General features: G+C 40.9%; 1 protein-coding gene across 5 annotated transcripts in view; it reads right to left on the reverse strand.

Moving 5' to 3' along the window:
• Nucleotides 1–1,448: 1,448 nt before the first annotated feature.
• MITF (microphthalmia-associated transcription factor) overlaps nt 1,449–12,151 on the reverse strand; it is a 42,248-nt gene continuing 31,545 nt past the window's right edge. For 4 of the 5 annotated variants that reach the window (XM_010285926.1, XM_010285922.1, XM_010285925.1 and 1 more), the window contains 4 exons: nt 11,746–11,841; nt 5,788–5,905; nt 2,558–2,614; nt 1,449–1,528 (listed from right to left, as the gene is read on the reverse strand). In XM_010285926.1, coding sequence (XP_010284228.1) covers nt 1,449–1,528; nt 2,558–2,614; nt 5,788–5,905; nt 11,746–11,841 — 351 coding nt within the window. Of the gene's footprint in view, nt 1,529–2,557; nt 2,633–5,787; nt 5,906–11,745; nt 11,842–12,151 lie in introns of all 5 variants that reach the window. The other variant, XM_010285923.1, reaches the window with a different exon arrangement.

The raw sequence follows: 12,151 nt of genomic DNA on the forward strand, positions 1-12,151 counted from the left end.
CCCAGCCGCAGGGCACGGAGCCCAGGCACTGCCCTGCGGCCACCCAGGCTCCCCACAGCCCCCCGGGGCCGAGCCCCCACCTTCCGCATGGTTTGGGACCAGCGCTGAGCAGAGCCACTGAAGACCAGGGGCTGCTTTTGTTGCCTTATGGCAAGGCTACAAGACGGCAACTACAAAAAAACCCCACGAGACTCTTCTCGAAGATGGCACAGCTTGCTGTCTGGGTGGTGCCGGACTTCAGCTGGGGAATTAAAGGACCATATATGATCTGGTGCTTCTGCGGGAGAAAGACCTGGGGCCCTTTTTTAGCTCCCAAGAAGCAGCAAGCAACAGTCCTCCTGGTGGCACTGTACCACAGCTGTGTTACAGTAGGAAGCGAAGAGAGCAATACAGCAGCATGTTCAGGTGCTTTGAACAAACTCTGGATAAAATACAAATGCCACATTGCAGCCTCGGGGTGATGGTTCTTCAGTCAAGGGATACGTGGCTCCCGTACTGCTTCTCCCACATTATTCCTCCCACACTCGCTTTAGAGAGAGAGGCTGCCTGCATCATCTGCTCCCCCACATCATCTTACTTTCCTCAAATAAAAAAAGTTTACTGCAGACTATCAGACCAAAGATCCACCGGCCCTGTAGATTGATACCGTGCAATATTGTCTCTCTGAAGAGTAGCTATGAGTTGCTCCATGAGCAACTGCCTTAACATAATGGAAACTCTCCCTAAAAGCATCACAGGGCATTGATTCAGATTTAAGTGTGACTTCCAAGCTCCAGAGCAAGGGGGGTTCCTTGCTATTGAATCAGCCTTGGGAAAATGTTAAGATAAGTTAGTAGCAGTAAAATTAACTAAAAGAACTACTGGGAAATTACCACAAACACTGGCAAATTATCAGTGAACAGACACAGCTATGCTCTTCATCTTTCTTCTTGGAGGGTAGGGGAATATGACGGCTCCCCACATGAACTGCCCTCCATTTTCAGAGAGATAGAGGGATTAGTTCTGTCTTGCCAAGCTATGACATCTAATAAATTAAAAGAATCATTTAGCAAGACAAGCAGCCAGGCAGCCAGCTAAGCAGCAAGACTAGACTGAGATTTTACATCCTGACAGCTCTGCCTCTGGTAAGGCAGCCATTCCTAGCACCAACCCCAGCCCTGCCAAAGCACAAGGTGCTGACGGGTGCTGAGCTGCTGCACAGCAGTACGGTGACTGTGTCGTGACAAAAATCTTCAAATTAATATAAATCTAAGCAAGTTCCAAAATAGAAAAAATAAACCCCAAAACAATCTTCAAAAAATATAATAGAACCTTCAAGCATTTCTACAGTCACAGAGTGCCAAGATCATACAAGAAAATTCGGGATTTTTTTTTTTAATTATTTTTTTTCCCCTAAGATTTTTTCCTTTTAACACCTCCCTCCCACAGCCTCCTTGGGCACATTATACTTACGGGTCATTTGACTTGGGTATCAAAGTGCCTAGTTCTTTTATACGATCATTAATATTAAATCTTCTTCTTCGTTCAACTTTAGGAAAAACAGCACAAATGTTACAAGTAATATTCATACTTGATTACAACATTTAAAGTGTTTCGTCAAAGATTTCTTTAAGCACCTTTGTAATGTTTGCATGAAGATTAATATCCAGTGACAGAGTAATTTATTTTGCTCTCCTATACATGGACACACTAAGACAGAAGTTCTGTCTCTACTGTAAAAATGTGGGACTGCTGAAGGGGCAAAGTTAAACTGAGACTCTAAAAACCTGTGTTAGCATAGGACTCAACGGGGAAGCGAATATTTTCCTAGGGAAAAACATCAGACAAATTCAGAGACAAAAATTTCGATGTTCAAGAAAATCCCAAAGCAGGAAAAGGGACAAAATGTATAGCCTATTTTTTTTTTTTTTTTTTTTTTTAAGTACTCTTCCAGATGCAACATTTTGAGATCCAAAAGTCAAACTTAAATACCAATTTTCCTGCATTAGCATTTCATGCTATGGAAAAGGCTTCCGAGGAGCTGAAGGCATGAAACAATTGAAAGCATGAAACAATTCCTTTTTTCTAGTAACAGAAAATATAAAGGATCCTCTTTTAAGTCATAAGAAACTCATTATTTTAAGATGTTTTTTCCAACTTGGAAATATGCATTCCCTTAAAAAATGGAATTTATGGAATTGCCACACTGAGGAAGCATACTGATGTTTAAAGTCACAAACTGACCACATACATCTAAGATTTTAGATGAAAAAAAAAAAGGTAAAATTTTGCAAGGTGGATTTGTTAAAAGCAACTGGATCAAACACCATTCCCAGTAATTCCATTGATAACAACCAGCCATTCACTTGTCTTATTGGGGGAGGTTTAGAATTTAGTAGTAGATTTAAGCACGCATTTCACAAGAACTTGGATATTTGATCTATGGGCATAACATAATGAACTGGTACCATATACTACATGCAGTGTCTCATTCAGGCTTAACACACCAGCATTTAAACACATAACACCTAAAATCGTTACTAGAGTTGGTGCAAAATGCAAAGGAACCAAAACTTACTCAAGTTGTGATTGTCTTTCTTTTGCCTCTCCTTAGCCAACGCTCTTGCTTCTGACTCTGTAGGAAAAATACATGCTGTGCATGTGAATGAAGTAATTAGAATTAAAGTAATTCAAACACAGCGTTTCAGCCTGTGAAAGATTTGCACAGGAAACCTGATCGATATTTGTCAAACCAATTACTACACCCATTCCAATGAGTGAGAAGGGTCTGTACAGTAAGCCGTGACTGCCAAACTGCAACGCTGGCGTTGAACTTCATCCCTGCACCTGGGGAGCATCCATTCCCATACTTCACTACTGACTTCTGTGACGAGAATGTTTCCCACGGAGGCCCTGATTCAGCAAGGTATTTGAGGACAACAAACTGCTGAAATTCAACATACCTTCTCCTGCGTTTACATACAGCTGGCACGCTTACGCACCACACAGCAGCTGAACCAGAGGAACAGCATGCTTATTGCATTGCTACCTGCACAGGATGTGAAACAGTCAGGAGTCAGAGGCTCTACTCGCCGGAATTAAGGCTACGTCCTTTTGAGGCACGTGCATGCACATCCCCACAAGACTCAGGGTATGACTTAAGCGACCTATTAAAGACTACTGCATTTTCCAGCTACACTAACTGTTCTCGTGTGAAAGAGAGATCAAAAGTTCAACACCTTTATTAGCGATATTATTAGAAAACAATGGCCCTTGCTTCAGGAAAAGCAAAAAGAAAAATAATTACAACCATGCTGCACACCAGTTGTCTCCTTGACTCAGACCTGTTCTTAACTTCGTTTCACACATCTATTATTGGACTTCAGCACGCATAGTTCATGCAAAAGCATAACTAAATTTGTTACTCTCAGTCTCATTTGATCTTACATTTCTCAGGCAATTTTAATTTTTTTGTTGTTGTTTGCTCGATCACTTTTAGTTTTTAAAAAGGGTGAGGTCATTAATCCTTGTCCTGTTGCATTTAAATCTCAAAACCAGCAAGCGTTATTTAGTTTTGCAGTCAGTCAATGAGGACAAGCGAGTATGTGATCTACTATCACACAGTCCGTTATGGAAACAAATCCCCTCACTCATTCGAACAAGTTTCTTTCCTGTATTCTTGTATTTTTATAGAACAGGGATTATATTCCACCCAATTCAAAATTGGGTTTCCCCTGGAGTACTGCAAGTTGCCTACTTCATTACTTAGAATACAGAGCGACCTCAATATTACGTGCAGGTTAACAAGACATCATCTTCTTTGCTAGGCTCCCAAAAGATCCCAAAAAAGGCTTGAAAGGCTATTGCAGTCTCAATGACATTTGGGCTTAATCTAGCATTGCCTTATGAAACAGGTATGACGTCTGTAAGGCAAAAACTGATGGAAACTGCACTCCTGGGCGAGCAGAATTCCCATTAAATGCTTCAGTAACTACAGCTGAGAACTCACAACCATCATCAACATCAGATGCTGGGGTTTGACTTTTCTTGGTTCTTCATAATTTTGATATTTACACAGTAGGATGGAGAAAGGTTTCTGATAAATGCTAGATTGAAACATTGCAAGCTCTCTCCAGCCTAGTTTCAACAGCAAAATCAGGAAATGAAGAACCAAAAGACTCCTGCCTGCAATAACACGCTGACTTTAAAATCACTGGCTGTCAGAAAGCACCATCAATAGTGCTTTCTGCACAAAGGCTTGGCCAGATCAATGTCAAAGTAACTGCTGTTAAATTTGAGTTTAATTCCTAAACCTCTCCTAAACTAAATGCAATCTGCTAGCATATATTTTGAACAGAAAAAGCACTCATCTAAATTGTTTCTGTGTACAGGTGAATGTAGCATACAGACATTTAACTTCGTTCAGGTCTACTTTTATGTACTGAGGACTTCCATAAGACCACGCGCCAATTTCCCCTTTCTTTCTGAATTCTTACACAACTGTCTACAGTGAATCCACCAGCCTGGACATCTGACGAGTTGGATGTTTAATTTGGAGTCTACAGCCACCTTTGACTTTCTATAACTGGGGCATGAAACCGTGTGTAATGCAAGACTTTGAGTAGTTCTCATTCCTTCCCATACTCCTCTTCACATAGTTCTATCGCTGTACATGCTTTTCTTTTTCTAGCAGCTACAAATCATTGTGCAGTTTGTGCATCTTCATTTGGTGCTGAACTCAAATTTTGTGCAGTCATATAAACGTAAATATCCGCCAGCTCAGAGATGTGGCATTTCCTCCTGAGAAGCTGACTCCTGGGCTATTAAAACTGCTCTACTTAACTAATTCCTGCCCAGAACCTGCTTTGCAACTGAGTCAGCCTGTGAGTTTTCATAACAGAAACCCAGAAAGACAACAGACAAGAGAGAAAGTATGCCTCTACCATACTCCATACAGTATGACTCCCTGCTGGGCTTAAGAACTGCCATTTCTGGGTATTAAGATGATTTTGTCATCGGTTCTAGAACCGATCTCCATTTGTTCCTCCGGCAGACAAGTTTCCCTTGTATACTGTATGCTACATGTGGTTATATCCTTTCAAGGGAAGAACAACAGCAAAACTAAAACATGCTCGAGAATACGAAACTTATTTCTTTCTTCAAACTATTTAGCTTCTGTGCACATGTGCTTGAGAGAACTAAGCTTTTAATGTCCCCCAGCCTCCCACGGCTTATTCACAGCACTGCTGGAATAACCAACATGACAAGGAATTTACAGCATACCTCATTTTCATCTAAGAGATGCAGCATATTCTCTCTTGAGTGCCTAATTTTACATTTTACAGGATCTAGGTGTCTGGATTTCATATTACAACAGGCTATTTGTTCATTACTGCCCCCCCCACTAGAGTAAAGCCTCAACATGTAGCATTCCTCAACATGAATCCCACAGAGACTCCAGATGTGAAGTTGTTCAAGCTTGGTGTTGATAGAGCAAACAAAAACCCCTAACTAGAAGAGAGACCTGCAAGAGATGCACAGAAGCTTCCTGTAACACAATGTTTTCAAGGTGCAGATTTCACTGCAACAACTAGGGACTTTATCTTGATTTGTCACAGTGAACACACACATGCCCACAAATGAACACAACTGCACTGCAGGCTAATATGTCTGCTAAAAAATGGTCCGCAAAGCAAAATGTAACTATTCATCCATAAATTCTTTCTCATAACAGAAATTATGTCCAATATCACCTGAATTCAAAACAATTATACTATTGCTCCAAGGTGGTATTATAGACATATTTACCTGTGAGCTCCCTTTTTATATTAGGAAGATTAGCTGGACATGAGTTGCTGATGTTTAGTCCTGGAGGAGGCATGCTTTGGTTGCCATAAAGGTCAATCAAATTGCCAGACACAGGCAACTGGAAAAGATAAACAAGGAAAAGGATCATTTGTTTTGCCCTTATGAAAGGCTTTGTACAGAAGAACAGAGTTAGGATCTGCTAAGAAATCTGTGCTCTTTTCCATGTGCAAACAGAGAGTGCAGTAAGGTAGCAGAAGTCGCACATATGCACGGGCACGAAGAATAAAACACCTACATTGGGAAAATTCTGTCTCCTCAAGAATATGCAGAAGTAGTAACACGTTGACAATACTGCTGTATTGTTGCTCCTTATTTTTCAGTGAAACTATTACATCTGTACCCCCATCACTTCTCTTACTCAAAAAATCTGAAACACTCTACAGAACACTCCTGAAGGAAGCCCCCATTTTCCCAGGAATATGTGAGTGAAAGTACTTAGCAAGATGTCACTTGCTTGAGGGAAAACACTGTATTAATCAATCACATTTTTCATGTGATTTGAAAGCTACCTATACAGAAAATATTTAAGTTTACTTAACTTACGTAACAAGAACACGCATCAGTAGGAGGAAGATTATTTTGACATTAAGCTTCTTCAATTACTCGTTCATTCTGCTATTCTTATTTAGGTATGTTTAACCAAGGAGATTTATACAGAAATAGGATAGTATTCCAACAGGACTTATCAAGGCTATCTCTTTAAATTGAAACATATTTAAATAAGTTTATCCTGAGTGGATTATTTTACCCATCTCTTTTTTGCTTGCAAACTAGGTTTTGAAAAGACAGGTATACAACACTTTGATATCTTATCTGAGTAGCAATACTTCTTATCATGATTGCTGCAAAGAAAACCAATCCCTCCAAGACACTGATCCTGCAAAGATTAGAGCATTAACTTTACACCCATGGAAATAATGCTGTTGAATACAATGGAGTGAGTCACAGCCTGGACTATTAAACTCATGCTGATGGTCCTTGCCAGACCAAAGAAAATTTCTCTGCCGTCTGGAGCTACCGTAAGAAGCAAAGTTGATGTGCATCCATTAAAAGTACCACCAGCTAGAAGCCAGGCTGATACCTGTCTTGAACAGACAGCGGCCAACAACAAAAATGAAGTCCCCTGACTCAATCTTTAAGTGACAGAGGAAAACATGTACCTGAATTCTCACCAAGATCCACCCTTACAATTCCTTGCCCTCCCTTAGCTCTTGAATACAATATAAAAAAAAAAAAAAGAACATCTATAATAAATCCAAGGTCACAGCTGTCCATCACAGACTATGGTCCAAGTTGTGACGTATACATATTAATGTCAGGGTGACCACTCTCTCACTGCTCTACAAGGCTGACCCTTGTATCTTTTGGCCTCTCAAATGCATCCATGACACAGGCACAGCAATAGCGTCATACACTCTTCTGACTTGGATGCGCTTTTTCTATTCATGCTCCTAAGCATGGACAGAGCACAAAGAACTTGTTTGTAGCCCAGGGACTTGAAGTTCAGAACCAGACATGTGAAATCTAATTAGGAATTTCAGGGAATTAAAAGTAAAAATTTTTATTTCTTCCCTCCATCTCCCCTCGCCCCAATCTAGAAGCCAGCATCTCGAAGCCCGGGAAAGCAGCTAGGTTATAATTAAACACGGAGAATAGTAAAGGTCACCAAGCTGCTTTACTTACTGCAAGATAGACCCTATTTGTTACAACAGGTTTATGATTTTTGGGTGGGTTGTTTGTTTGTTTGTGTTCTGTGTTTTTTGTGGGTTTGTTTGGGTTTTGGTTTTGTTTTTAAAAAAAGGCGTCAAAACTGTGCCAGATTTCTGGGCAAATGAAGGGGACCTGTGCAAGCAATCACCACAAAAGGGGAATGTAGTGCAGGCAGCAGCTGCTGAACGTGCATGCTGAAGTCCCGTGAAATTGCAAGCACCAGAGGAACCCTACCAAGAGCTGTGCAACAACCAAAGCCCGAGCACTGCTGATGCAGCATTAGCTAAATACAGGAACATGAAGGGAGAAATTTGCAGAGCAGATGAACGTTGCAGGTCTGCATGTACACATGAAGGCTTATCAGGGAAATTTACATTAGAGGTACATGCCAACAATCTCAGTTTAAATCAGTGATCCATAAGCGAAGAGGCTCATCGGCTTCTTTCTTTTGACTAATTTTGTCAGCAAGCTGAACTCCACAGGTCAAAGTTGCAGTTCTAACTTTTTACTACGGGTGTGACTACATGTATGGTCCACACTCCTCTAAGAGGCCTCTTCTCCATGATGGCTGCAAGTCACATCTCTGGGACTAACTCTATACCACCCCTCTCACCTGAAAAATACAAAGTACATTCAACACTTCAGCTCATCTCACATCGCTAAAACACCTGCAGTTAAAGGTAAGTGAAAACTGAGGCACATCCTCTGTTCCCAATTCTATTCCAGGTCCCAGAGAAATAAAAATTAATTGACTTGTAATTAAGACCAAGAGTTATTAGTGCAGAGTTCAGGGAACTGGAAAGGGGAGAGGACCCCTGTGCTGAGGGCATAGGTTTGAGGCTGACAAGTTGGCAGTGCTGTGAGCACACAAAAGCAGCCACTAAGCTGAAATGGGACAAAAAAAAAACCCCCAAAAAACCAAAACAAAAAAACAAAAGAAAACCAGAAGGGACTTATAATAGACACAATGCAGCAACACCTGGCATTTATTTCAAATGCCTCTGATTGGAAGGAACTGGGGAAAAAAAAAAAATCAAACATTTCAGCTCTAATTAAGACAGTCAAGCCTTTCATGCCCTTCCCCAAGTACAAAGCGACAGGAAAATGCTCAGAACTCCCACAGCCATTTCATTGGGAAGATGTGAGTCTCAACACTGAGAAAGACATGGAATTTTATGTCCTTTTTCTGGTGCTAAGGAGGCTCCTTCTCTGCCTTCACCAAACTCTAGCATCCTTCCAACTCAAATTTGCTTCCCTTAAGGCTTTGTTAGCCACTTCTGTCTAAGAAGGAATTTAAATACAGCATCATTCAGGTCATCCACCTTTACTCTCCCAAAAAGTAAATGAAGGAAGAGTGGGTTATGCCAGGCTTAGCTTGTTATCTTGATTAAAACAGCATGGTCTAAAAAGCCTTCATTTGTGAGATTTCGTATTTCTAGGCCTTAGCTTCACAAGGTGCACAAACAAATTACTGCTTTTATATAACAGAAATTTCAAATATGGTAATTATTACTGCAGACTCATCATAGCATACATTCAGGGGAATCTGAGGCTTTCCTTTCTCCTCCACTACTCCCAACAAAACAAGCACCCACATTCAGATCATCTGGGCTCTATATAAATCTCTGAGACATCAGCTGAGTGATCAACAAGGTTGTTTCTAAGGTATCAGTACACATTGAGAGGGATTCTGTTCCCCAGCACGTGCAGCCTACCGCATATTGTGTTATTCCCTTACCTACAAGCACATGCTCAGCAGCAGTCCCTGAAATAAGACTCCTCTCTACTTCTGGACTTTAAATTCCACAGGAAAGTCACATTTAGAAGTGGAGCGGCACATACTCATGCTGCTTTCCATGTCAGACTCTTGCTAGAAATTGATTAATTGGATGAATTAGTTGGCATCTCAACCTTGCATACAAGAGTACTTTACACAGTACCTAGCAATTCAGTTACTAGGTCATATCTACACAGAAAACCCTCTCAGCAAACCAGCGACAGTTTTGTGATGCCTTTCACCACAGAAGCAAAGCCAGTTAACTTGTGACCCAATACCAAAGTTTACAAACACTTCCACTAGCAGTTGATTGCAACGAGGCCTTTTCAGTTAAGAGGTACTTGGAAATTTCCCTTAGCTCGCTCTACACAGAAATCTCTGATTTTGCTTATCAATTAAGTACTGTTACCAAATGTAACAAACTGGTCTTTTTGTTCTTTGTTGGTTATGGAACAATAGCAGCCTTTGTTGTAGTCTCAGCACAGCTATTTATAGGTTGTGTATCTTTAGAGACCATTTCCTCTCTTGATTTCTTCCACCTCTACTTAGCTCAGTCTACAGACATTAATTCCTTTTTAGTAAAATGTTGCATGTTTCAAGAGCTAAATCCTGTCCCAAAATAAAAGAGTCTGTTACATCGGGTTCATTTTTTTCCCAAACCAACTGCTGGGAAACATGGTTCAATTTCCATCTCTTCAGGATTGGTACCAGGTTAATTCAGAGACTGAAATATGCTTTTTGCATCCAGCAATTTAAATGTATTGGTAGAAAAGTCTTAATTCTACTATTTCATATCCTTATTTTAAAAGATTTTCATTTTAAAAGAATTTTCATTTTCACAGTGGGGAATTTCTGAAATTTCACAGCAAATGTGTATCAGGCAGTCTTTACAAGGTTTGTTGTCACTTGGCAAGCAGGAGGGAAACAGACTACCCTAAATATTGACTACACAGACTCCTTGCACCAAAAGAACTCAGAGTACCATTATGTGCTTCTCTGGAAGCAAAGAGCTACTGCTGGGGTCCCAGTGAAACGAGATAGTAAGAAAAGCACAAAGAAATCCAAGTCCCCTCTAATTTAAGGGTCCCAATCCAGTGGAACTTCAGAGAAAGGACTCCAGAAAAACCTGAACCCTCAATAAAAAAAAAACACAGTAGCTATCTTGAAAATGATCTTTTCACGGATTTTTAAGTTTTCCTCTCCAGGAAACTCCAGGACAGATGCACTTTTCAAGTCATCTTAGATGAAAGAAAAACACATTCTTCCCAGTAGAACTCTGCAGTTATTCCTCTGTCTACTCAAAGGGCACTATATAGCAAGGAATGCTGGTGGGCCGTTTCCTGCGGCATGCACCACGTCTCCAAGAGGGCTGTGGGAATCTGTGGGAGCGTAGGACTAAGTTAACATGACATCAGACAAGTACTGTCAGCAAATGTAAACTTATGCTACAAAATCAATGCTACGTGGTAAGCTGTAAGTTTTGGCACTAGATAAAAAAGAAACAGATGCCAGCCCTGGCAGACATCTACTCAGCCAGATCTAACAGCACTTAAGCCTAAGGCAAAAAAATTCACTGGAGCTACCCTCCACAAAAGATCAAAATAAGATTATGCCAGAAGTATGATTATATTAATGCTCACAGCAATGTGAACCAGCAAACAGCTATTCAGAGGTAACCTGCACCTTCCCTCACTCACTGACTTTCGCATCTCTCTGTTCCTGTCTTTCATCACAGGCTTCCTATGTCCCCTTCTCCCATTCAGTTTTTAAGCTTCTTTATTCCTTCCCCTTTTGGTTTTTTTGAAGATTGGTTTTTGTTGTTTGTTTGTTTTTTTTCTCCCCCTAAATTTTGTAACATCTTTGCTGTCATCTAGCTAGGGACTTCTCTCCATTTGAGATCAGGTTAAGATAAAACTATGATGTCAGAGCTAACAGTTAAACTAGAGTGTCTCTGGACAGAGATGCTAACACATGCTTAAGTGTGGTGTACAACTTCTTACTTGAACATGACAAGACACAGGAACCTGAGGTGCCAGAGGTTCCTTCTAGGCTTTCTGAAGCCAAGTATAATGTCCACAATGATCTTTAATATGGGTGGGTATGAGCTCGCTTCTGTTAGCTCAGTTCGCTCCTCTGTTACAATCCTCTCACGGACTAACTTGACTTCGAAATAAGAAAAGTAAAATTGTCCTTTGTATTCCCTCAACCTGACTCCAGCTTGTGTTTTCAAATTCATGTTTTTCATTGCAACTGTATACCTTAAGCTCTTCAAAGAAAAACTAATTACACTTTACGGGACAATACAATAAGTACTTAATCGATTGGAAAAAAAGTCATGCTACAGTTTTGTGTTCTCTCAAGGGAAGACAATTAGACTTAACAGGGAAACCAGAAGGAAAGGACCATTGTACCGTATTTGCCATTTGCAGGGCTGGGTCCATCAAGCCAAGGATTTCTTCATTGTAACTTGACTCCAGACTAATTATATCATCGATCACATCATCCATCTGCAGTGGAAGAGGTAGACAAAGAAAAACAAACTGGTTATCAAAACCACTGGATACAGAGGCCTGACAAAGCACTTCAGCCACACACCGTCTCTCTGCAGCACGGGCCCAGGCAGAGGAGCCTGTGTGCTTTTGCCACGCTCCAAACCCAGTCCCTCAGCCATTACTCCCACTATTCAGCCACGATTCCCGCTATTCAGCCACGACAGACAGCCCATGACCAAGCTGAGGCTTCATGGTCTAACCCACTCCTCCCACCAGCAGCTACCCTGCACTACCGGCCCACAGACACACTGCTCCTCTCAGGAGC

This window comes from Phaethon lepturus, unplaced genomic scaffold (assembly GCF_000687285.1).
Source record: "Phaethon lepturus isolate BGI_N335 unplaced genomic scaffold, ASM68728v1 scaffold18504, whole genome shotgun sequence".
Taxonomy (NCBI): Eukaryota; Metazoa; Chordata; class Aves; order Phaethontiformes; family Phaethontidae; genus Phaethon; species Phaethon lepturus.